This window comes from Lacerta agilis, chromosome 13 (genome assembly GCF_009819535.1).
Source record: "Lacerta agilis isolate rLacAgi1 chromosome 13, rLacAgi1.pri, whole genome shotgun sequence".
Lineage (NCBI taxonomy): Eukaryota > Metazoa > Chordata > Lepidosauria > Squamata > Lacertidae > Lacerta > Lacerta agilis.
In genome coordinates, this window is record NC_046324.1 from 22,404,785 (window position 1) to 22,432,184 (window position 27,400).

At 44.0% G+C, this 27,400-nt stretch overlaps 1 protein-coding gene across 1 annotated transcript in view; it reads right to left on the reverse strand.

Moving 5' to 3' along the window:
* The window catches only part of MCTP2 (multiple C2 and transmembrane domain containing 2), a 95,501-nt gene that overhangs the window by 34,364 nt on the left and 33,737 nt on the right, over positions 1 to 27,400 (reverse strand). Inside the window, exons 10-16 of the mRNA XM_033167102.1 lie at positions 26,273 to 26,459; positions 24,216 to 24,309; positions 21,395 to 21,497; positions 20,637 to 20,739; positions 16,445 to 16,546; positions 16,103 to 16,177; positions 14,296 to 14,415 (exon numbers count right to left, since the gene is read on the reverse strand). Coding sequence (XP_033022993.1) covers positions 14,296 to 14,415; positions 16,103 to 16,177; positions 16,445 to 16,546; positions 20,637 to 20,739; positions 21,395 to 21,497; positions 24,216 to 24,309; positions 26,273 to 26,459 — 784 coding nt within the window. The remainder of the gene's footprint in view (positions 1 to 14,295; positions 14,416 to 16,102; positions 16,178 to 16,444; positions 16,547 to 20,636; positions 20,740 to 21,394; positions 21,498 to 24,215; positions 24,310 to 26,272; positions 26,460 to 27,400) is intronic.

The following is a 27,400-nucleotide window of genomic DNA, read 5'->3' on the forward strand; positions in this document are numbered from 1 at the left end:
CCCTGAGATTCAAGGGTACTTAGGAGAACATTCTCCCTCTATTTCTGCAAGACAATGAAGGTGATAGAAGAAGAAGAAGAAGAGGAGGAGGAGGAGGAGGAGGAGGAGTTTGGATTTGATATCCCACTTTTCACTACCCGAAGGAGTCTCAAAGCGGCTAACAATCTCCTTTCCCTTCCTCCCCCACAACAAACACTCTGTGAGGTGAGTGGGGATGAGAGACTTCAAAGAAATGTGACTAGCCCAAGGTCACCCAGCAGCTGCATGTGGAGGAGCGGAGACGCGAACCCGGTTCCCCAGATAATGAGTCTACCGCTCTTAACCACTACACCACACTGGCTCTCACCCGATGAGAGACAACCGATATGTCTCTACCTTTGGGAAGCAGTCTAGGGGACTGCTTAACACTTGAGACTTTGTGCCAACCATCAGGCAATGGCTTTTCCCACCTGCTTTGCCCCAGCCCTAGGAGCCTTCAGAATGGAGCTGTTGCCATGGACATTATGTGTGTGTGTGTTTTGGTGAACTGAATGGAATATTATGAATCATGGAGGTGTGTGCATGTGAATTTCCACAGTGCTTAGTTTGTTAGTTTGTTAATTGTTAATGCTGTTAATATTATTTTGTGGATTATGAGTGCTGCAGTGCTTTGTGAATCTTATAATATGCCTTTTGTTGTGGTTGTGGTGTTTCACTTTTTTTTTTTAGTTGTTTTGTTAATGGTTTTTTATAGAAGGTGGTTAATTTGTTCATTGTTATACATGGTTTGTGTTGTAATTGTGATGTTCTATTATGTTGTTGTTATTTATTGTTTGTGACTCGGGGAGTGAAAGGCGACCTAGAAATATAATAAATGAAATGAAATGAATTTACCTCCCAGCTGTTTGTCCGCTCAAAGTCGTCATCAACTTCAGCTTTTCTCATAGGTACAGGTTTCCCTGATACAGGGAAACCTGTACCATTTCCCTCTCCAGGTAGGAAAGCAGCTTATGAAAAGCAATTTTGAGCAGGAAAAAGCTGGAAGGGAAAGGGTTGAGCAGCCCTTCTCCTGCTGCTATTCCACTCCCCACTGCAGTATCTGATGCTCCTTTTCATTTAAAAGAAGCCGTGGAGAGAGGCAGCTCACAATCATCTTTGCTTATTGTCTAGTCTGAACCAAAGTTAACCAAGACTGAAACACTGCTTAGTATTCTGATTGTATACACTTCCACAATCCTTTGCTTTGCTTGTCACATTTTTTCCCCTCAATGGCACCTCTCCCCTTTTTTAAATTATGCAGGTGACCAATGTGATAATGAAACACTTTGGTACTGTTTTGATCCTTCAGATATAATGACAATTAGCACCATGTAGTATCTATCTTAATGCTTGCTCCATTTAATGAAATGCTTATCGTAGTAGAAGGAGTCTCACAGTTTTGGAGGGATCTACATATGAATGATTAAAAAGAAACTGGCCCATTTTTTGTACACACACACACACCACTGCTCTATTTCCAAGACTTAAGGACGCTTGACAACAGTTCTGCATTGTACAGGCGGATCTGTGCAAATTAAAGGGATAACACTGGGAAGAAGATATCACTGATTGGCATCAGAACATATGAAGCTACCTCATGCTGAGAAAGACCACTGGCTACTGGTCCACAAATAATGAACTAAAACCAAGGAATTTCACTATTCGTTCACTAGAAGTAGCATAAATCCAATCGGCAATGATGTGCAACCCAACTGTTGTGGTTGGACTACAGCTCCTACCATCTCTGACCATTGACCATACTGGGTGTGTCTGATGGAAGTTTGACTCCAACCATATCTGGAGGGCTACAGATTGCACACACCTCCTTTAATGAATTGTGTTTATACCATTTGACACGTCTTCCAAGGAACTTAGAGCATCCAACTCACCACTTCCAGGCCTGCCTGGGCAAGATTGTTGTCATATAGTTTAATGCAGGGATGGAGAACCTGTGACCCTCCATATGTTGCTAGATGACAACTCCCAGACCATTGGCCATGACGGCTGGAGCTGATGAGCGCTGGAGTTCAACAGCACCCAGAGAGTACCGTCTTGTCCACCATGGCATTTTAGAGGGTTGGGTCTAAATGTACAAAGCTACCCCAGCTACGGAATCCTATCCTCAATAATACTTGTCTGGCACCAACTTTGTTAAATTTTAGGCTCCATTAAGATTTTATTTTTTTTATTTTTGCCTTAAGGTCCTCAAATAATAATCTTTTGGAGGTCCTGAGCAACAAAGATGCTAGGTTGGCCTCAACCAGGGCCAGGGCTTTCTCAGTATTGGCACCAACTTGGTGGAACAGTCTATCACAAGAGACCAGGGCCCTGCGGGATTTGGCATCTTTCCGCAGGGCCTGTAAGACGGAGCTGTTCCACCTGGCCTTTGGGATGGTTTCTGTTTGATACTTATGGTTCATTCTTTTATTGGTGGGCTATTTGAAAATGAGACTGCAGTTTTAATTTTGAATTTTTAAATTTGTATTTTAATCTGTATTTTAAATTGATTGTTTTTATGTTTTTGCTGTGATTTTAATTAGGGTTAGCCGCCCTGAGCCCGGTTTTTGGCTGGGAAGGGCGGGGTATAAATAAAAATTTATTATTATTATTATTATTATTATTATTATTATTATTGCTGTTTCTATGAGTTTGATGGGGTTTTTCTCTTTTATGTTGCACATTGCTATTTTATCATTTGTTGCTTGATTTTACTATTCTAATCATATTTTATATTGGGTTTTGTTTTATCCATTCAATTGTAAGCTGTCTTGGCAGGTACTCAAAAGTTTGTTAGCATTTTAGTGCAGATTATTTCATTCATTCATTCATACACACACACACATATATATGCATGCAATTTTGCCCAATGCACACATTTATTATTATTATTATTATTATTATTATTATTATTATTATTATTCCTGTGTACATTTATCCATGTTAGATACATTTTGGAGCATATTGCTTGGTTGGAGAATTGCATTGCAAAATTCAGGGAAATAAGAATTTTAAAGGATAGCTGCATGGCAGTTCACGTATTGTTTCAGGAAGTGCAAATTAGGTAAGAGTCACAATATAAATGTGAGCTGAACCAAAATTCCCCACCCCACAATCCCACTTACAGGCTGAGCTCTCTGCATAATATCAGTCTGAAGAACAATGCACAGTCCTTCCAGATCAGGTCCTGCTTAACCAGAGGTGCAGTGGCCAAGGGTTAAAGACTTGTTACTATTTCTGCAACAGGGTTCCCATCTCCAGCATCCTAGGGTTGGCCAATCAGCATGAAAGGTGGAGCATTTTAGCTACTGAGAAGAAGCCTTCTCAGCTTTTGTGCTGGTTGGAACCAAACACAGTGAAAAGACGTCAGCCAGTGAGGATTGGCTCCTTGGGTCAATCTGGAGAAGGCAACCAGGAAAGAAGTTATCCTGTACACTCCAAAGCTAAGCATTTAGGAACACAGGTAAAACCAAGGTCCTTCATTTTCCAGAGAATAGTGTGGCAAGTTACGTTAAGTACAATGGAACTTCAAAGCAAAAGCAACTGATGTCACTTCAAAAGAAGATATTTGAGCACTCCAAATCATTTGCCCAGAAAATAGTAGATCTAGCTGAAAGTCAACCTGTGGAGAGCTGCAATGGTTGTTGCAATGCACCCATAAGTACGATTATTGTGTAATTATAAGATTGTTGTATAATCTTCAAAGGTTGTATAATGGTATGGCTATGAGAGCACTCAGCTGTGACAATTTCTGAATTTACCACTACACTACTTGACTTGACTTAAAAGGGCCCAACTTTCTCGCCTATTGCGAAAGAGCAGAGTGGCATCTTATCTTTCTGGGTCTTTTGCAGTTGGGTCCTCCAGGGAAGTTAGGGCCACATCCTGGCTCCCCGGGCTCATCTGATAGTGGGGTTTCTGTGTACCCTTCTCCTTCAGGTTATAGGTATTATTTATTTATTCACTACACTCTCCTCCTATACCCGATGAAGAGAACTCCTGGTCCCTGACAAAAACCCTGTCAAGTCTGCTCGCTTTTTGTTTGCTTTGATGCTTTGCTGATCGGTTGGCAAACCCACGCAGGGCCCCCCCCAATCAGAATTTCAGTAGTTGTGTGTTAACGCAGCTCAAATAGCCTCACAGCCGAAGACGAAACGTGCATCCAGTTATCAAGATTTTGTACAAGTTGTACTGCAGATCAAGGCTGAAGCAACAGATAAGCAAACGGAGCTAGAAAAGAACTTGTGGGTGGGGGAGAGACGGGAGAGCAATTCTGCCAGAATGAACCAGAAGCAATAACAACAAAGGGTGTAAAGGATATAATATTTTGGACTTTCCCCCCATTTGTGATTGTATATCGCCACCTGCAGGAATTTCCCACCTCTCCCCTCCTTGAAAACTGTACAAAGATTCTGGCTGATGCTTCAAGACTATTTCACAAAGTTATTTAATAGGGAACTCAACTGGAAGTGTGTGTGTGTGTGTGTGTGTGTGTGTGTAAGGGCAAGGATTTCCCACCAAACATAGAATGAAGCATTTTGACTAGGGCAGTTGTAAAAAATGATCACTTCTTAGCATTGACTCAAGATTCATTTCAAGCATTCAGAGCCTTTCATGTGAATTTCCTCAACAATCCGCTCACAACTAGCCCCAAATTGGGGCAGCAAATGGTGTGGGGTGTATGGGTGTGTGTGAAAGATGTTTATTTAACTTCATTAAATAAATAATAAATTAAACAATGTTTTTAATGAATTAAATTTATCAGTCACTTGTCACCCAAAAGGTTTCCAAGCGACATGCACTGAAAAAACCAACATTTTTTTTCTGTCACCAAAATAGCAATATGTAGTTAACTGAGCTACATGGAACTTTTCCATCAGTTCTGTGGAGTTAAGAAACGTAGGCCAACTAAAGTATACAGAAATAATTATGGATGTTCCCTTCTTGCAGAAGCCAGAACGGATATTCCTCAGCATTCTTGACTTTTGCCAAGTTGGTGTCCCTCACTTGTTTGGAGCTGCAGACTCCCATCAGCCCCGTCAGAGGTGTCAAGTTGCCTTCCAGACTGAGGGGGCACACACATGACAACACGTTGTCTGGAGGAGGATGAGCGCTCTGGAGGAGCCGGCCACTGAAGCCGTGCCTTGCTCAGCTCTGTGCTCGGCCTCCTCTGGAGGACACTACATTGACAAAGAAACAGAATCTGACCTGTGTGAGCAGGTGGTGGGCTAACCCTTACTCATAGGGTATCCACAGTGGGCTACACTCCTCCAAGTCTCCCTCTTACTCTCTGTAAGTTTCCATGTCCATATGCACACATACCACTTATAAGAACATAACAACAGCCTCCTGGATCAGACCAGTGGCCCATCTAGTCCAACATTCTGTTCTCACCATGGTCTGTGGGAAACCCATAAGCAGGATCCAAGCACAACAGCACTCTCGCCTCCCGCAAGCCAGACCTGAGCTCAGCAGCAGCACTCTGCTTACCTGCGATTCCTAGCCACTGGCATTCAAAGGCATAATGCCTCCGTTGCAGCTAGCAGCCACTGATAGGGTTCTCCTCCATGAATCTGCCTAATCCTCTTTCAAAGCCATCCAAGATTATGACCATAACTGCCTCCTGTGTGAATGAATCCCATGGTTTAAGTACACACTGCATGAAGAAGTATGATGTTCTATTTGTCCCAAATCTTCCAACATTCAGCATCTATGGATGTCCATGAGGACAAGTGTAACGAGAGAAAAACCTTTTTCTATCCATTTTCTCGATGTCATGCGTACTTTTATAAACTTCTATCCAGTCACCTCTAACTCAGCTTCTCTCTAAACTAGAAGGTCCCAAATGCTGCAACCTTTCCTCATAGGGTGGCCCCTCCATCCCCTTTATCATTTTGGTTGCCCTTTTCTGAACCCTTTCCAACTCTATTGTATACTCTTAAGATGTGGCAACCAGAACTGTACACAGCATAATGAGGGACATGATTGATAGTTTATACAGAGAAGCCAACAAAATATTGGAATATCAGTATCAGAAACATTGATGGCAGCCATTCTCATTGGCTAGGCTTGTAAGGGCTGATGAAAGTTGTAGTTCAACAATACCTGCAGGGACAATGATTGTGCACACCTGTCATAGAGCATTCTCTTTCCCCCCCCTCCCATAGGGCATTATGACCCTTATTTTCAAAGCTGTCGACAGTTTGCCTGCCTAATGCAGTCACACCACCACTTGGAAGTTCTGCCTTCGCTTTAAAGTTTTAATAAAGAGAGAGGGAAAGAAAGAGGGAGACCCTGGCTACCTCGTCAAATATTAAGAACCCTCACCTAAAAGTGCTGGGACTTTCATGCACCCACAAAGATTTCCCCACAACAACTCCTACACTGCAGCCCCAAATATGATGAAAACGGGTGAGCCCAAGCATCAAGTGATTATCCGATTATCGAGAAACAAGTGGAACGATTTCCCAGGATGGAAAATGAACCACCACATAATGTTGTGTTGGAGGGAAATGTGTTGTCAGCCCTAACATCTGGTGGCCTGGACCCAATGACAGGGAGCGAGCCAAAATGCATCTCTTGATGCAAAGCACAGGAAGAATGTAAGAAGAGCCCTGGCAGATCATAAGAACATATCCACAGCCTCCTGGATCAGGCCAGTGACCCATCTAGTCCAGCATCCTTGTTCTCACAGTGGCCAACCAGATTCCTGTGGGGAGCCTGCAAGCAGGGCCTAAGTGCAACAGCACTCTCTCCACTCATGATTTTTGGCAAGTGGGATTCAGAGGCAATCCTGAGATAGATGGTCTGACTTGGCACACAGCTGTTTCCCATGTCCTAAATCAGCCTCTCCCATGGGAGATGCAATAGTCCATAAAAACACAGGAAGACGAATGCTGGGCCAGGCCAAAGGCCCAATTAGTGCAACATCCTGTTCTCAGAGTGGTCACCCAGATGCCTCTGGGATGGCTGCAAGTAAGACCTGGGTCCTCTCCACACCTGTTATTCTCAGAAAGTGATACTCAGGGGCCTACCGCTGCCAACGGTGGAGGTAAAACATTGCCATCATGGCTAGTAGCCATGGGCATATTGTATTCTCCATCCATTCTTGTAATATAGAAGCTCTCTCTCCTCCCCGCCCACCCCATCACAAACATCAATAGGCATTTTATGGGTATTAAAATAAAGAGATGCAGTATATAAAAATAGTCTGGCAACTATCGTGAGGGGGGGGGGGGAATAGCTCACAGACATCACTGAGCCACAGAGGTAGGTGAAGGGACCACAATGGGGGTTTCTCTCTCCAGAAAACATCAGATCAGGCAGCTAAAATTATTGCCGCCGTTCTCTTGTAACTGTCACCTGTGGTGGGTATAATTACAGGTTACTGCCGCCAACACGCCCACCTCATATGGCAGTAAAAAGGACCCACTGCTTGCCAAGCCCAGGCACACAATGGAGAAGACGCACCATCTAACTGAGTCCAAAAAAGAGAACAGCCAGGGAGACTAATAAAAATGACAGCTTAGAAACAAAAGTGATAAAGCTCTGAAGCTTCGGAAACCAACCAACCCACCCACACACACACACACACACACACACAAGCTAGCTGGCAATGTAAGCACTGAGCTCAGTTCTCTGACAGTTCAGGGCAATGCAAGCAGTTTGAATTGTCTCCTTGTTTCCTTTCTGCTGGGTTTGGGTTTTTAAGTTCTTCCTTCCTGCCATAAAATGCTTGCACAAGTTATTAAGAGCCAGGAGGGTGGACCAAATCAGCAAAACAAAACAAAAGGCATGACTAGTAAGCCACAAAGAGTATTCAAAAGGGAACAAAGTTTAGCTTCGGAAAGGCTGTGTCTCAGTGGTAGATCAACTGCTTTGTATGCAGAAGGTTCAATCTCTGGCATCTCCATGTTCTTTGCATGGAACCTTGGAAAGCCACTGCCAGTCAGTGTAGACCATGAGTAGGCAAACTAAGGCCCGGGGCCCGGATCTGGTCCAATCGCCTTCTAAATCCGGCCCGCAGATGATCCAGGAATCAGTGTGTTTTTACATGAGTAGAGTGTGTGCTTTTATTTGAAATGCATCTCTGGGTTATTTGTGGGGCATAGGAATTCGTTCTTTTTCTTTCTTTCCAAAATATAGTCCGGCCCCCCACAAGGTCTAAGGGACAATGGAGCAGCCCCCTGCTGAAAAAGTTTGCTGACCCCTGGTGTAGACAATACTGAGGTAGTTGGATCAAAAGCATCACTCCACGTTTCTAAAGGCACCTTATTGCTCTCTCTTCCCAAGCACCGTAGCATCAATGCACAAAAATAAAGGTATCCACCATTTGTGGCTCAGCACACTTGGGAGATCATGGGTGGCCAGTGTGGAACACTAGATAAATGTGGAAAGTCTGATCTAGCAGGCTCTCCTTACGTCCTTATGGGTAAATTGCAATGTTCAAAGCAGCAAAAATATGGCATATATAGGGTCTGTACCACTTGTGTGGCCCACCCAAGCTACAACTTTGCATGCGCAGAAGATATAGATATGTTCATTGGAGGCATCACTTTGTCATGGAAGACAGAACTAGACCTGCTTCCCCCTCCAAATCCTGTCCAGCCAGCATCTGGATATCATCTACCTCCAGAGACTTTGGTGATGCTCTTTTCCCACCAGAGGGGAAGGAGGAGCCAGCACTTCAGCCCCCACCACAGGGGAAGGGGACCACCACCTTCCCACTCTGCTCCTGTGTTGTAGTCTCCCTCTCCCATTCCTCCTCAGTTTCCACCTGAGTCTGCCTTCCTGGGTTTTACCCAAAGTGGCTGAGACACTCGTGGCAGCATGCAAAATAATGGGGGATGGCCACTAGCCTATATGTTTGTAATGGGGAGAGGGGCTATAATTTATTGAATAGGAAGAGATGTACAGCAGAGGCTATTGGCCATGACAGACATATAAAGCTTTTTCACATGATACCTATGAAGAGCCCTGCTAGGTTAGACTAAGGGTCCAGCATCCCATGATGCTGTGGTGTCCCACAATGGCCAACTAAATACCTATGGGCAGCCCACAAACAGATGCCTGTGGGAAGCCCACAAGGTGATAGTGGTTGTATGGTGGGGTACTGGTTAGTGTCAGGGACTGGCTAAATGAGGAAGATTGGTGGGAGTTGGGTGGGCTCCGAAGACAGTGATTTAGATACCAAATTCTGGTGGTGGGTATCTAAGTCAATGTCTTCGGAGCACACCCAACTCCCACTGAGCGCCGCAACCCCAGAATCGTCTGCGACTGGACCTAATGGTCAGGGGTCCCTTTACCTCTGGTAGTGGGAGAATGAAGAGAAATCTGCAGAAGAGACAAGCTGGGAGGTGGGTTGAGTGATCAAAGGGGGGTCATGAGAAGGAGGCCCTTCCAGGACACGGTTAGAGGCCGAGAGTCACAACGTGAGCACAGACCATCCTGCTGACTCTCCTCCCCCTCTGACACCCTGTATGAGGAGAGTCTTGCACATTTGCTGAGCAACAGATCAGGCAGGCCCAGAGGAGGAGCTCACCCCATCAATGCAGGCTTCGTCTGCTTGGGAAGGATCCAGACTGAAAGGCTAGAAGGAGAGGGTGCAGCTAGTGGTCAGTTTCAGTAACATCTCAGCTGGATTAATACAGGCCGGAGGACTCTGCTGCATTGTTATTTTCTGTTAATAAAGAGCTAATTGGATTCTGTGTCTCCCATGTGTGTGCCTGCCCTGTGGTTGACCTGGCTCGCTGACGGTTCCTTGACAGTTAGAGTGCTGGACTAGGACCTGAGAGACCGGGGTTCAAATCCTCACTCTGCCATGAAGCTCACTGGGTGACATCAGGCCAGTTACTGCCTCTCAATCGAGCTCACAGGGTTATTGTGGGGGCTAAATGAGGGAAAGAACCATGTGTGTCATAACTTGAGCCCCTTGGAGAAAAATGTGGGAGATAAATGCCATAAATAAATAGTGTTCTGCCATAGGTGACCCCACTGCAGCTGGTAGTCAGCGGCATAGTGCCTCTGAACTGAGAGGTTTTATAGGTCTCTCGTGGTCAATAGCAATGGCCTTTCCCCCAATGCCGCAACTTTTCCACATAGCAGTTACTCCATCCACTTGAGCATTGCCCTTTTCTAAACTTTTCCAATTCTAAAGGGTTTTTTTTCTGAGGTGAGGTGACCAAGTCTATTTCAGCTGATGAACATGGTTTTTATTTTGTTTTGTGAGAGTAGGAAATCAAAGTCAGTCCAAGAAGTCTGCTACTAGATGGTGCCCTCTGATTTCACGTTTAGAAATCAGCTGGACTGGTAAAAAAAAACTTTGACTTAGTTCAAAACTGGTGATGGGAATATGTTCTCCAATATCTGCTATCTGAGGTGGCTGCCTTACTCTAACTAATGGTAGAGCTAGCACTGCAGAAAACTCACATTGGTTCTCTCTATTTACCCTCCTGTATCATCAAGGATGGTGAGACCGCTTAAGCCTTCATTCAAGAAAGGCATATTTCATAAGACAAATCCCCAGCTTGCATACAAACTTGTCTGTACAGACTTTTGAATGGCTGGAGTAAGGGTGGAGGAGAGACAGTCGAATGCAACGTCCTTTTAATTTCCCTCATATTACAGTAATTGCATTAAGAAAACTGTAATTTCATTAAATGGCATAATTACCATTAATACTTGGCAAACTGTCAATAGAAGGGGTAATTATTCCGGAGAAAAAAAATTATAAGCAGAATGTGCAACGATGCATAATTCCTCACAACAGCAATTCAACGCTTAAAATTTACCTTTAAAAATGTTTTTAAAATATGTATTACCCAGTGGTAGCAATTAGCTCCATGTGGCAGGCGTAACTTTCAGGACCAAAAATCTGCAGAGGGAGCTTTTCAGCAGAGATTTAAAAGGCAATTCAAAGCAACTTCCCAAACACCATTAAAAGCAGGAATGTTGGAATATTTTTCATTTTTGCATTCATTAGGAGAAGCGCACACAAAAATGTGTATAAATTTTCGTGCACTTTTGGGTTTTTTAAAAAGAAAAGTTTGCAAACTGATACAGGAATGCAACAGGCTGAACTTTATGTATTGGATCAGACTGTTATTACGTGTGTGATCTTTGCTGTTTATTTAGTTGTTTCTTCAGCTTGTAAACTGCCTTGGGTATAGTAATACAGAAAGGCGGCATATGAACTGAAAGTGAATTGAAAATGAGCTCATGGTTGGAAAAAAAATGAGAAACCGAGAGAAACTGAAAATGTACAGGTTCAGCCATCCCTAGATCCTAGGCATGTACCTGCCCACCACAATACTAACCAGCTGTTTCCATCAGAAGACAGAAAGCATCCTTATAAAAACAACTAAACATTAATATATGATCTATTAAAACATACAGATCATGAAAACATATATGGAATTGTTGTTAATTGTTTTGTCACTGAGGCTTTTACCTGCAAGATTGCTTCAAGATATTTTGTGGGGTGAGACTCCTTAATGAAATCATATAAATTAAATATATAAATTTGTGTGCTTGTGTTTGTGTGTGTGTGGATGAGAGGGAAGGATGTGGATTTGAAGTCACAATTGAAGAAAACAACAGCGGGATTTTGGCTGCTGGGACTTGCTGATGAGACACTTTCCTTTTTTTTTATTTTCAACCAATATAGGCTAAAGAGTGAGAGAACCACTAAAGATGATGAGAATCGGGGCAAAATTATTTCCTGCATAGTTCTGGCAAGTGGCACACCCAAGAGCTGCTAGGGTGTAACCAAACCGTTAATTTAAAGAAAACGAGGCTTTGCAGAAACTCTAAGATGGAACGGAAAAGGTCTATCAACATATCCTGACAAATCAGCCCAGAATCATATCCACCCACTAAGGGCAGGTCACAATTTGGAACCAGAACACAAACTTCTGCAAAACGAGCAAGTGACTCCGAATCAAGACCGAGAATTTATTTCAATAACACACCAATATAATTTTATCAATGGTCAACCATATACAGTTAAGTAATATGAATAATAATAATAATAAAACAGAACAGTGCTGAATGTTCTCCTGTTCTGAATTTCAGTTCATAAATAATGTTTGTTCTACTGCAGGGGTGAGGAACCCCAGTCAGCACAGAGGGCGAGAAGTCTTCTTCTCCATGGCTAAAAAGTGCTCCTTTCAGGCTGACTGGGGGGCTCCAGGACACTGCAAAAGGGGGGCTTGCTGCAGAAACAGTAAAGAGTCTGTGACTGAGGAGGAATGGTGAGGACCGCCCACCCCTTCCTGAACCTTCCCAAGAGCTGGAGGACAGTATAGATTTAGAATAGTGGTTTGCAGAAGGTCATAGTTCAGAGGCTGCAGAGGGGAAGAGCTGGGAAATATTGGGAGAGTGGCAAGAAGAAAAAGCACCAGGGGAGTGATAGCCAACAGACTCCGTGCCTTTGGAAAGCATTCCTGAACCCGCCCCCCTCCCAGGACCCAACATGCATTGAGAGTAGTAGAACAGAAAGCTCAGAGGCAGAAAGCACAGGTCAGCCGGAGCAGGGATAATGTAAAACAAGAGAGACTGAGGGGTGGGACTTTACTTGGAACTACGTCATTATCTGAGAGTCGGCATCATCCGTCTCTCTCTGTGAATTTTGAATAAAATAACATAGTAATAACTTCTTGTTTCCCATTGCTGGCTGCCCGCCGTGAGGGAGGGGATTCGGATTCCCTGAGGCCTGGCAGTGACCCTGCTCGCCCCGCACAACCTCAGACCACTACACCTCTGCTTGGGACACTTCCCAGGCCATGCTCCCCAGGCTCACAAACCCTCTCTGACCCAGTTCTTATAGACTTCCTTCTGTCATTTTACCTGGCTGGAATGTGTCCAAGTGTGGTAACACCTCTTGTTTGCCTGGATGAGGGATGGATAGAGATGCTTGTGCCTGGTCATACTCTCTTTTCCCACACCAAGTCCTGGTATGTGGTCCCCATGGGGAAATGTGATCCTTGGAATGGAAAGGGCTCCCCACTGCTGCCTTAGTATTTTGTATTATACAAAGGCATATATATCAAATCTGTTGCTCATATTAGGCAACGTCCATCACTGAAATATACCCTCTGCCTCAGAAGGTTACCCACAAGGGAATGTGACCTTCAGGCTGAAAAAGAGTGCCATCACCCCTTCCATAAAGACATCACATTGTTTTGGTGTCACAGCACAGTGTAGCTAATCAGATCTGGTGACATGACGACCTGGTTAAGAGCAAACAGAAGATTAGCTCTCACTGTCTTGGTCAATGGCTGCTGCAGGTAGGGGCTCACAGGCAAAGCTATCATATTAAAGTCAAGTCTAGGCAAGATATTTCTCTATGACGTGTGACTATGTGCAAAGATTTCAGTGTGTTTGTGTATGTATATTATGTAAGGCCAAACACCAGATTCTGTATCAAAATGCAATTTTGTTGCTTGCTTACAAATAAATCAGCAGATTTACCTTTCCTGGTTGTTCTGCACAACTTGGGAAAGGCCAGCTGCTATATGGATGTTGGTAGACCCATCCCCAAATATTGACAATCTACCAGACACTGCCCACACAATTTCTAGTTCTTACGGCTGCAAATATCCATTTGGAACTTGTGGTTTTGAACATATGTTATCAGGACATTTGATTCTGCACCTAATACTAGATTTTGTAGCAGGATTTATATGCTTGCCTGGAAATGTAGTGTAAACTTTACCCTGGAGTTTATGGTGACTACTGTTCCATTGCCAAGAAAGGGGACAGATTTCTAAAGAATTTGCACATGCTAGTTTATATGTCTATATCCCAATCTAGGGAGAATGGTTTTTATCCAATTGAGTTTGACTCACAGTAGACCAATTAAAATTAATGATTATATCTAATTTAGGCCCCTTAATTTCAATAGGTTTACTCTGAGTAAAATGTCATTGGATGCAACCCAATTTCTATAATTTGAACAGAGATTTTGCCACAGTGGGAAAGAATGTGACCAGGAGACCTGTTTGCTCCGTCAGTCTGCTTTTCAAATGCTGTTAACTGAGGGTGGGGGATAAATTCAAAGCCCAAGCTCTTCTTCCTTATGGTTCTTTATCTCCAAATTAGACTCAGACCTCCAAATAGAGATGCAATTCAACTCCACATGGCTCTCTGAAATATAAATAACCCGTTTCTCCAGACACATACACAGCCCATCATAACAAGGAGCATTTCACAGTCATCTACTGAGAAAAGTCATTTATGAGAACACATTTAATTCTGTGAGGAGAAGGCTTAGCCACTTACCACAAATGCTATCACACTCCTTATGGGAGATTCCCACAGAAAGCAGCTTTGGAGAGACTGTATCGTGTTCCATATTGCCATAGTGATTCTTTTCACACGGTCAACGTTTCTCGACAAGATCTGGTGAGCATGAGGTGGGAGGGAAAAGAAGATTCAAAACAAGGAGGACTTTAAAAACAAAACAAAAAGGAACAGGGGCATGATAAAAATTAAATAAATAAATAAAGCAAGCAAGCAAGCTCTTGCATATCTATCTAACCTTTCTGGCATGTGGAAATGCCCTCTCTAGTTAAGTCTGTGTGCTTGGAATGCATCAACAAATCTCTTTACTCCTCCCTGACTATTCCACCAACGCTAAAGGACAAAATAATAGGAGACAACTATTATTGAAGGGAGGCAGGTAGCCTCAGCAGGACGATCACTGGCTGGGAGGTGGGTACCAATGTTAGCCTCCCCAGCGCTTTTCCACTGCACCTGTAAAACACCCAGGGGCGGAGCAAGGGGGGCAGGGGGCAGTCTGCCCCGGGTACCGCCCTGGGGGGTGACACTCTGGGGGCAGGCCCCACCCCTGCGATCGACATGGTGGCGCGGCAACTTTTAAAAGGCTGCAACGCGCGAACAGCAGTCTGTGAGAGCCAGCATGGTGTAGTGGTTAAGAGCGGTAGACTCGTAATCTGGGAAACCGGGTTCGTGTCTCCACTCCTCCACATGCAGCTGCTGGGTGACCTTGGGCTAGTCACACTTCTTTGAAGTCTCTCAGCCCCACTCACCTCACAGAGTGTTTGTTGTGGGGGTGGAAGGGAAAGGAGAATGTTAGCCGCTTTGAGACTCCTTCAGGTAGTGAAAAGCGGGATATCAAATCCAAACTCCTCTTCTTCTTCTTCTTCTTCTTCTTCTTCTTCTTCTTCTTCTTCTTCTGTGCTGCTGTTCATGCGCTGCAGCCTTAAAGGTTGCCGCACCACACGGAAGGGGTGCCGGCCGATCGCGCCCGCCATCTTGGGTGGACTGCGCATGTCCACACATGCACAGTCCACCCAGGAGGCTGTGCACGCATCGTGACATCAGGGCGCACGCGCTAGGGAGCGGCGCACCGCCCCCCGGGGAGGGGTGACTTCAAGTTTGCCGCCCCGAGCAGCAAGGTGCCTCACTACGCCTCTGAGAACAGCAGCCTGCTGTAGAGGCGAGGTTTAGCCAGCTAGCCTGACTTGTGAAGAGTAAGAACTTTGCTACAGCTGTAGCTGATTTCAGGGGCAGGGGGCATGGTATTTATTTGGAAGCAATTGTTCACGGTGAGTTGACACCAGATGAGCTGTTCAAGAGAGGAGGTTACCCTTTTGGGTCTCTCCTTTGGCATGTGATGAGGCTGAGGGAACTCCCCATGGGCAACTGGCTGTGGACTTGCTCCTAGGTCAGAGACTGGAGCAGCCATTACATGTAAGTGAGTTAACCCAATTTGCAAGTGAGAGGTGGATTGCTGGGGAGCCACATATGTAGTAAGAGCCTGAATGCAGATTCAGTACAACTGGTAGGTATTTTATGATTTTGCTATTTTATATTGTTTTTAGTGCATTTTTTGCAGCTCTCTTTTTCTATCAATAGGCTGTGCAACTGTCTGGGAGCCCTTAGACCAAAAAGCAGTCTATGTATATCTGAAACAAACTAAAGAGTTCCCATTTGGAACTCTCCTTATGTTCAAAACAAAGCCTTCATGTTCCGTGGCCACAAACTGTTGTTCCTCATGTACAAAATTTTGTTAAAACCAACAACAAAAAAGACAAAGACAATCCCAGCTGAGAGACAAACATACCTTCTTTGAAAACTTGCGGTTGTCTTCCAAAAACCGCCTTTCGCGTGGAAAAAAGGTTCTGATACTGGCTTTTACCTTTGAAAGAATAGAAATAATTGCATGACTTTGGTGTTTATGTTCAGATGTTCCATCTTGGTTGGTTTGGTACTCAAGCAACCAGCTCTTTTAACCCATCCAGACTGGTGAACATTACTAGATCTCCTGGCACCAAACTCCCCTAACCATTTTATCCAGACAACAAGTCTGCGAGGGAGGCCAGGCTCATTGGTGGAACAGCTGCTCTGTAAGGCAGCTTCCTGTGTTCCTAGGAAAAGGGCGGTACTCTGAAGCCATTCGACTTACAGGATTAAATAGGACATCCAGCTCCAAGTAGATGACACCTTTTGAAGGAAGTTCCAGGTCTTTGTTCTTTAGTGTGTAGCAACTTTGCTGACCATTTCTAATCTGCAAATTGAAAGAAATAATTTTTTTTAAAAAAATGAGAAAAAAAGATAAGAATCTCAACTGAATATCATTGAGTGCACTTCAGTTTTCAGAGCAATGCTATAGGGTCCACGCTGGAGAGGCAGTGCTTTTGTTTTATATGCAAGAGGAGCATTAGCAGAGGCAACGAGATTCCCAGAGAGCATCCTGCATAAGCATCCTTTATCCCAAGGACCAGTGCTTTGCCTGCATCCAACTCATAAGCCTCTGAGTGCTGCTCATCACCACAGTAGGGTGAATGCTGGCTGAGAGAAGAGGGAAAGTCCAATTCCTATATAATATACAGATTCAATGCCAGCTTTGGGTCTTCTGAACCTTATTCCGTTACAGGCATCAGTTCAAGGGCTAAACAGTACTCTGCTTGAATTTCTCTTAAACTGGAGAGATCATGCCCCAAAAGAGCATAATTGACTAAGAAAACAAAAGCAGAGATTTAAAATATCAGGGTCCAGCTTCACATTTGGGGTATTATTCTTTACTGAAGCAAGTCTAAAACATAACACAGAGCCAACAAGCAAAGCACACTCCAGAATCCCACCTGCCAGTAGTGGAATCATTCGCCCCAGTTATTTACAATTTTAAATACTAGTTATTTTCCTTGCAAATAGCAATAGGTTGTTTGGCCGGACAACTGATGAAGCAAAGTTACTATGAAAAGAACCCCATAAATTCAATGATGAATTTAGGGAAGCCACTATCTCCGACCACCCTACCTCCTCCGTTTCTGCAATACTGAAAACATCCTTGCAAGATTGCTGTAGATACAAAATGTGAAGCATGTGGAATATTTAAAACGGCAAAGACCACTGTACATACCTTCCAACTGTTTCTGATACAAAACCGGAACGTGTGTCTTCCGGGATGCACTCCCAGGCTTGTGCACCTTGCTCTGGGCCCCCCAAAAGCACTTTTGGGGAGTGAGATATTGTGTGGCACCCCAAAACATGTGGTTCTGGGTGCTGCGCAAGATCGCAGTCCCTTTTTCGGGACGAAATAAGGTGCGAGAGAGCGCGTGAGATTGCAACGGACAAAATGGCCACTGAGATCCCACATGAAGAAACGGGATGTCTTGTTTCACACACACACACACACACACCCCTGCAGCATTTGGAAAGTATACACTGTGTTGAGACTTCCAAGCTCCATCAAATGCCATGGCCTATGGTCCCAGAAGATATCAAATATCAGCCAACTATATGTCAAATTTCCCAAGGAAGGTTCACCTGGTGCCTACGTTACATATCTTTAGTTGCCTGGAAAGTGATACTTGTTAGGAGGCTCCTATTCCCTCACAGAGCTACAATTCCCAAAGTTCCCTGTGAAGAGGGATTGATAGTTCAGTTACTCTAGGAATTGTAGCTCTGTGAGGGGTGTAGGTAGGTCTTTTTTCCCACCCAGAACTCACCGCAACCTCTCAGGTGGGCGCCATCGCCATTCTAAAAGAACGAAGGAGGTGTTCAATGGTGAGAAGGGTATCATAGCCCTTTAAATGTATGGTGTGAATGTGGCCAAAGAAACTAGACGAAATAGTTTGGAATTTTCTCACATTGCAGACACACACAGAGAGAGACTTCTCCTCCCCTCCCGCTGCCTCCTCTTGCCTGCCTTGTTATGCAAATCCTGAGGGACACTTGACAAATGTCTATAAAATCAAGAAGGGGGGGGTGGAATCGGAATCTAACATCTTCTCACTGTCATCTCACGCAGCCGGCTGCCTCTCCCATAGACCATTTGGCAGGCGCCTGCTCTCCAGGAGACCAGCTGCTCACACCGCTCCTGTCCAGTAACATCAGGGATACGAGGACTCGGGGAGAAATTAACAGAGTCATCAAAAATTGAATAAAAGATGTTAAGGAGTTGTTCCTTCCCTGTAAACATCAAACGGCCCGTCACATGATGCAGGCCGTTCAAAAAAAGAAAAGAAAAAAAATCTGAGCAAGCATTGAGCAGCTATAGCCTGTACAGAAGGGGCTTAATGCAAGTCCAGGACATTGTGAAAAAAAGGGGGCGATGGCGCTGTGTTCAAGGTCAAAAGAGAAATATGAAACTTGGAAGTGATAAAACTACTGTTCTAATCTAAAAAAATTAAGGCTATACGTATTGTTGAGTGAACCCCAATCTCCAAGCAGCAAGAGACTCCATGGGTACATGTGCTTACCCAGGGCTCAGTTTTCCTGCAATGAAGGTCAATAGAGACTATGTCTATAGGACATGTGGTTTTATTTACACATATATACAATCCAAGCATACGATGGAGGGGCCCCCCAGCATTTACACCCCAGCAGATTTTGCCTTCCCACTGGGGTGGAGCCTTAAGTCACAGCTTTGGGTCCGGCACAGAGCATCAGCCAAAACTCTCTCACGCAGACACATACACCCCTTAGTGTATTGTTCTCCATTCTAGGGTGATGGGGCATCCAGCCAGGTAAGGTGGGGGGAAAGTCCATCCGTGTGTCTCTATGGCAAGAGGACAACCTCTTCAGATATGCAAGTGATAGCACTTAACTGGCCAGCTAAGGCCATTATCTTTCAAAGCAACTAGTCTGACCAGTTCAGCATGTTTCCACTTACAGATTCTAACCTCATATACAGAGGATCACAGGTTTCAAAGGGACTCGTGCCCATCATCCAGACGGACCCTCTCAAACCTATAATGTTATAAAGCAGTATCATAACACTTTAAACAGTTGTGGTTTCCACCCAAAGTATCTTGGGAACTGTAGTTTGATGAGAGTGCAGAGACTCCTATTCCCCCAATAGAGCTACAATTCCCAGAGTTCCTCAGGAAGATGGATTGACTGTTAAAGCACTCTGGTAATGCCAAATCCCCACCCCACCGCACCCAAAAAAATACCCCTAGGCATCCCACCATAAGCACCATCAAGGACAGGCAAGGCTAACTGCTGACCCAGCCTTTGTGGAACTGAATACACACCTGTCATGCAAAATGCCACAAAAGGGAAGAAGGTGCCTTCAGAGGCATAGCATGGGCGGGGTGAGGGAGGGGTCATTGCCCCAGGCACAGTTTCTTCAAGGGCGCATTTTGCTCCTCACACTGCCCCTGCCAACTCCATACTGCTTTGTGAGTCTGATTGTACATCCCAGCTTTGCAAAGCAGCATGGGGCTGGCAGGGCGGCAGGAGGACACAACAGGCATGCACCCTTCCAGTCAGTCCAACTCGGACTGATTGGAACATGCAATACCTGCCCTGCTGTGTCCTCCTCATATTGCCCTCCATACCCTGCTTTCCCACCCAGCACAGCTGTGCACACCCGCCCCGGACACCATGAGGACATGTTCCACCACTGGGTGCCCTAACAATGAAAGAAGGAGAAGAGGAGGAGGAGGAGGAGGAGGAGGAGGAGGAGGAGGAGGAGGAGGAGTTTGGATTTGATATCCCTCTTTATCACTACCCGAAGGAGTCTCAAAGTGGCTAACATTCTCCTTTCCCTTCCTCCCCCACAACAAACACTCTGTGAGGTGAGTGGGGCTGAGGGACTTCAAAGAAGTGTGACTAGCCCAAGGTCACCCAGCAGCTGCATGGGGAGGAGCGGAGACACGAACCCGGTTCACCAGATTGCGAGTCTAGCACTCCTAACCACTACACCACACTGGCTGTCAGGGAAAGGGAAGAACACTCTTGACTTCTCTTTAAACAGTATGTCCATTTTCACTCATAAATTGGCAACAACAGGCACCTAAGAGAGTTCTGAAACCACCTGGAGAAAAATGTGTAGCAATTCACCAGGAGTACCAAAAAAAAGAAAGGGAAGAAAGAAGAGATAGCATAATACTATATTCCGAAGGGAAATCAAGCTGATGAGCCAACGTTATCTCCATTCTCTTTCTCTCAATTAATCACAGTATTTGACTGAAAGGCTACCCAACTTGCAACATAAAGGACCATCATAAATACTGAATGAAGTGTACATATCACAAAGCATTTTGTTATTTTCAGCCAAGTTCCTACACACAATAGGCCAGGTAGCCATATCCCACTGAAACTATCAAGGCATGAGTGATAACGCAGAGCCGAAGAGAAAAACTCACAGACAGTAAAGGGATGGCTACTTTGCCCAGGAAATCTGGAGGCTTATCTCCATCTTCATCAAACACCGTCACTTCTAGAACATCGTGGATGTCTTTAACGGGGCTGGTGAGATTCACAGATACAAAGGAATGACAAAAGTCAAGATCTAAATGAACGTAATGTATTTCTAAGTAAGAATTTAAAAGTTCACAAAAAAAGAAGTCTATGGCAAGAGGCCAATGGAACATACAATATTCACCAAAATACCTTATGTGCTTTACAACATTGCAATGCAAACACAGTGTGTTATGTCACATAAATAAGAGGTGTATCTTTTCAGGAACCACTCTATTCCTGTAATGGTAATTTGTTTTAATTTGTTTGATATTCTGAGTTCTAAATTACTGTAGCACACCCCGAGCCCTGCTAGTTAAAGGTGGCTAACAGACGAAGGAGGGTTGCAAAAGATGTATTTTGAAAAAATGCATTTCGACATTGACATCAGTGGCATCTAGCTAAATAGCATCATTCTTTGCATGGCCTCAGATAATTAATTCTAATAATATATTGTGCTGCTGTAGATTCAAGAGAAAAAAATTATGCAGAACTGCTCTGCAATACAGAAACAGGCAAGCTTCAATGACTCTTGAATCAATGCTGATCTTAAATTGTCTTGATAAGTTCTGTGAACTAGTTTTAACCCTGCTCTGTGGAATCTTTCAATGAAGGCTAGCAAAGAACTACCTTAAAGTAAAGCGTCAGTTGCAAATCCACTTACAATGTGAAGACCTGGTTCCATTCTGGATTAAGGTTTTTGTAAACAGTATAACTCTGAAGTCTGCCATTCCCCAGCTCCAACACACAAAAGGGGTCGCTTTTTCCTGAGAAGGAAAGCCAAATATATAATTTGTTAGTGCATTATTTGACCACTGAAGAAAAACTTGCCAGTTATCTTGGTAAACTGCTTGACGACACTTTTCCTCATTTCAAAGCTTCCAATATAGCCTTTTCAGAAATGCATTTTTTTGCTTGAGTTGCAGGAATCGCATATTAGAAAACCTTTCAACTATTGAAAAGTTCTACTCAGCTAGCAGAGGGTTATGTGAGGGCAACTGGAAAATGACTCTGCTGCAGGGAAATAAGTTATTGCAAAACAAGACAAACAGCGCTGCGCAAATGGTATCCTTTCCTTGCAAAACTCGCTCATTTACCGCCCCAGCATGTTAAAGACGCAGCATTTTCCTTACAACAGTCTGCTCAAGGTTGTGCTGTCGCTGTGTGAATTATTTCTGTACTTATTGAAATGTGGGGCGTTGTCGTTGCTGAAAAGTGTTTTGCAACCTTATAATTTTAAAACAGGGTTTATCGTGTTTAAATTGTGTGTGTTTGTTTCTATAAATTGAGCAGGGAATCTATGTTAGATGAAAGGCAGCTTAGAAGGTGTGCAAACAAGTTGTAGCAGCTAAAATAAGTCTCGGGAACTCACACCCAGGTCTAGCTTTTAAAGCACTATGGCTGTAGGTCATGAGTGGGGAATCTTTTTCAGCCATAGGGAATGCATACCAGTGGTGGGTGGAGCCAGAGGCAAATGTGGGTGGTCCGATTCTACTTTGTATAGTACAGTTGTATAGTACAGGAAGTCCGTGCAGGCAATCAGAAGCCGTGGAAGCCCCATCAGACATTCAGCTTCCAAAAGAACGTTCAAAAACCCAAACACTCACTTCCGGGTTTGCGGCATTTGGGAGCCAAAACGTCCATGTTCCAGGGCGTTCGGGATCCAAGGTATGACTGTAGATTGCATTCTACTGTGCCCTGAACATACCATATAAAAATGAAAATCTCTTCTACAGAGAAACTGGAGGACAAAATTCAGCACAACAAAACTTTTGCTAGCTTTCGTTCTGTGATAATGTGTATAGTCATACCTCTACTTACGTATCCATCCGGATATGTAAACTTCAGCTTGCGAACGCGGCTCTATCTGCGTGCACAGAAGCGGCGCCTCCGGATACAGACTTTTCAGGTTGTGGATTAAGTTTGTATCCGGAAGCTCCACTGTATATGAATCTTACTACACATAAGAAAGCCAGACCCTGGTTTACTGTGTGTGGGTCCCCTAAATCAGTTTTATCTGTTTTTATGTTTTCAGACTGTTCTATTGATTGAAACCCATATTTGCCTGTCTCAGGAGACCATTGAAGAGTGTGCCTTTGCGGGTGAAGTCAACCTGATGGAAGGTTGCAGTGCCTGCTGTGGCTGTAGAGGCCGATACAGGAAAGACATGTTTTGCTGCAGTTGAGGCAGGTGAAGGTGTCCAGTTGTGTTGATGCAAACGCACCATGGCATTTCTTCCCTTGTTTTTACATTGTACACCGTTTACAATGCTTAGAGAATTGAAAAATGGTAAGTGGTTTAGAAAAGTTTGAAATACAGTGGTGCCCTGCTAGATGAATGCCTCGCTAGACGAAAAACTCGCTAGACGAAAGGCATTCGCTAGCGGAAGGCTGCCCCGCAAGATGAAATTGTCAATGGGGCTGCCTCGCAAGACGGAAAAAAAAATTGTGTCACGTGAAAACCGCTATTGCATTGGTGCTTCGCTAGACGAAAAAATCGCTAGACAAAGACACTCGCAGAACGAATTATTTTCGTCTAGCGAGGCACCACTGTACAGCATGATCACATCTTACAAGGGGGTTCGGTTCCAAGAGTCCTGCATATGCATGAAAATCACATGTACCCAAACCTTGGAGCAACCCAATGGCTAGCATGTGAGGGGAAGAGAGAATCCTTAGTAGTTCCACAGCCAATACACCAAGCAAGCCTTGCCCAGCAAGCAAGGTGGAGAGCTTAAAATCTATTTCCATGCTAGCATGGGTGCGAACACCCTGGGGCCCTTGGTGCCAGAGCACCCACAAAATTCCCCATGAAGGGGCCAGGCACCCACAGCCCCAGGTACCCACAGTCGTGGGGCCAAGCTGGCACTCCTGCATGCCAGTTAACCCCCAAAGGAACCCAGTGCAAAAAGAGATTTTAAGCTCTCCACCTTGCTTGGATTTAACTAGCTACAGGGAACCAGGCAGAGGGCCTTCTTGGGTAGTGGCGCCCGCCCTGTGGAACGCCCTCCCATCAGGGGTCAGAGAGATAAACAACTACCTGTCATTTAGAAAATACCTGAAGGCAGCCCTGTTTAGGGAAGTTTTTAATCTGTGACTTTGTATTGTATTTTGATATTTGTTGGAAGCCGCCCAGAGTGGCCGGGGAGACCCAGCCAGATGAGCAGTGTATGAATAAATAATAATAATAATAATAATAATAATAATAATAATAATAATAATAATAATAATAATTGTTATTGCATGATTTCAGCCTTCAACCGTGTATCATTGAAATCACACAAGTTAAACACATGTAAGACGTGATCATGTTGTATAAATAAATATGAACTACGCATACACTTTTTTTTTAAAGCCACTATCATATATGTATTCTCTTTGGTAGTCTCTATTTTTCATAAGATAAAAAAGGGGTCAACACTGGGAACTTCTACTATAACATGTTGTGGGAAATAATCTAAAGTCTAGATCAGCAATATTTCATACCAGAAAAATCAGCAGCCAAGAGATCAGCAGCTTTTAATACTTTGACTTGCAAAAATCCAATATCCTTTATGTTGTGGAAAGAGTTCCTTATGCACTGCAACAAAAACATTGTCAGAAGAAGTTAAAACATTTTTAAACATTTATTTTATTTACACATTTGTATTATGCCTTTTTTAAAGAACAAATTCTTTGCAAGGCCAAATAGTGATTTAGACAACAGCTCTGTAAGTAAACTATAAGAAATTGTTTAATTACGATCTGCTCAAGGCTCTTCCTTGCCCTCTCAAGTCCCCTGAAAAATAAACTCATGACTAATTTATTTTTCTGGTGATGACAACATTGCAGTTGAATATCTATAGCTGTTTTAAAATTGCATTCCTTCCATTTGCATAAAAATAAATGCCTGAAAAGCACAATAGCACGGAACGTTTTAAAAAAAGAAAGCTGTCGTTTTTAACTCCTCCTTGTATTGGAAAGGAAACTTCTGGATTGTTTTGTACCCTATATTTCATAGGCTACATTGTTCACAGAACTGTAAATGTTTCTGGCATTTCCCCACCACCACCACATACAAGTGCACAGAAAAATGCATGGCTGTCCCATGCTTGCTTAAAATGTTTAAGAGTGGAATCTAAATGAATCTATAAATATGCTGTGTCCCAGGATGGCACAGAGAGTCAATCCCATTTCAAGAAACCAGCTGTGTTCACTCTTACAGGGCGGCTGTTTACCAGCTCCATCTGGTACGCAGGCTGAGACCCTACCTGCCCACGGACTGTCTCGCCAGAGTGGTGCATGCTCTGGTTATCTCCCGCTTGGACTACTGCAATGCGCTCTATGTGGGGCTACCTTTGAAGGTGACCCAGAAACTGCAATTAATCCAGAATGCGGCAGCCAGACTGGTGACTGGGAGTGGCCGCCGGGACCACATAACACCGGTCCTGAGAGATCTACATTGGCTCCCAGTACGTTTCTGAGCACAATTCAAAGTGTTGGTGCTGACCTTTAAAGTCCTAAACGGCCTCGGTCCTGTATACCTGAAGGAGCCTCTCCACCCCCATCATTCACCCTGGACACTGAGGTCCAGTCCCATCAGAGGTCAAGGAGATAAACAACTACCTGACATTCAGAAAATACCTGAAGGCAGCCCTTTTCAGGGAAGTTTTTAATGTGTGATATTTTTGTATCTGATTTTTGTTGGAAGCCGCCCAGAGTGGCTGGAGAAATCCAGCCAGATGGGCGGGGTACAAATAATAAATATTATTATTATTATTATTATTATTATTATTATTATTATTATTACACTCCAGGGTATTTTCCTGGACTGCAGCACTGCAGGGTATGGTTGGGAATGTTTCATATTTGAATGTTTCCCCTAGTTGGAAGGGGGGGGGGGAGAAAAATTCCCTGCATATAGAAAGCAAGCATGTCAACGAGAAGGCTATGCTTTCTACATATCTGCCCCTCTTTTCCCAACAAGGAGGATGTATTTAAAACCAGTGACCTACCCTACATAAGTAGCACAGGCTGCTCCTATTAAGTGCTCTAGTGTAACGATGAGCAACATGTGGCACTTCAGATATTGTCAGACTGCAACTCCCATTGTTATCCCATACCATTGGCCCTGCTCGCTTGGGCTCATGGGAACTGGAGTCGAATAACATTTGGATGGGAAAGTTTCCCCATTCTCATTCTGCAATTAACTAAACTTGATCTGATAGCCAATTGTCACATCAGAAGAGCAAAACAGAGCTGAAACAAATTTGGGGAAGATGGAGAAAGATCCATCTCTCTCTCTCTCTCCTGCTCTGTAATAGTAAAAGAAATCACTGTTTTGAGAACTATCAAATGCAAACCACCCATATGCCTTGGGGCTAACTGTACAGACAATTGATTAAATCACACCAGCCATAATATTTAGTGTGAGATATATTTCATTCCCCCATTAACAGACATGTGATTAGGATCTGGGCTTTGACGTCATTTTTTGGTACAATTCCCTTCTACACATACACTCCTGGTTTTCCTTAAGGAGAAGGGGAGGCCTTCGAACTCACATAGCGCTGTAAAAGTTGCTTCCTCTCACTGGGGTCTCCCAGAGGGCAAACGCACAAATCAGAGATAGAAACTCCTGAGCAGGGAACGACTGAGATCACCATCAACAGGGACCCAGGCTGTTTCTCCAAGGGCAATTCCAAATGGTTCGCCTGTTTTCCAGAGAGTGCACCAACATCAACTTTACACCTAAAACCAATAGAAGCAAAGGGGGTTGGAATTAATGTGCAGCAGCCATTTCAGAAAACATGCACACTATCTTACTAGTGCTGTGCTGAAATCTGTCCTCCAATTTCACACACAAAAGTTTTCTTCATCTGCGGAAGAGTTTACGTACCAGCAAACATTTCTCCAGCCTCCCCAGTGGCCCATGCTTCCTGGTCTGGGAAGCACTATGGGATGAGTTATTTCACAATAGCACTACCCTAAGCTGTACATCTGAAGCACCAAGCACCCAGGGAGACTGCAGGATGAAAATCATTGGGAGGCGATTTGCAAAATGAAAGAAAGGACACTCTCAAACACCCCCTGACCACTGCATTCAATGTTAGGGTGATTGATCTATAAACATAATCTTGGGAGGGCTGAATGGATACTCTGCTGGAAATTCAATTTGAATTCTGAACGCACCCCATCAAAGGAGGATTGTTGGGAGCAATAAAACCTTGACAAGTCAGTAAGTTAGATTCATTCATTTGGCTATTCTTCAATCCTTATTGGCAGATTTATTCAAGCTCCTTCTTCAGCCTTCTGCAGGCTGCCATCTTGGATGTGCCCCACAATGCATGGTCCAGGCTCCTTGGCAACCACAAAAGGAAGGCGAGTTGGGGAGGGAAACCCTGCACTCCACATGTGAGAATTTTACCAATATTTTCTCTCCCCTTTGATAATTTTTGAATGCAATTTCTTTCTTGTAAATTGATGCAGGAATAGTCAGGGAAATCACAGGATAAAACATCAGCACAGTACTATAAATTACTACACACGGCATCCATTATACTCTTCTTGCAATGTGCACAGTTGTCTTTAAAGTGAGTTAGATCAAAAAAAAGCTCAGATAGTTGGGGGTTCCAGAGAAGGGTCTCCAAAATCTTCTTCATCACACACACAATTTTTAAAGATTTATTTAT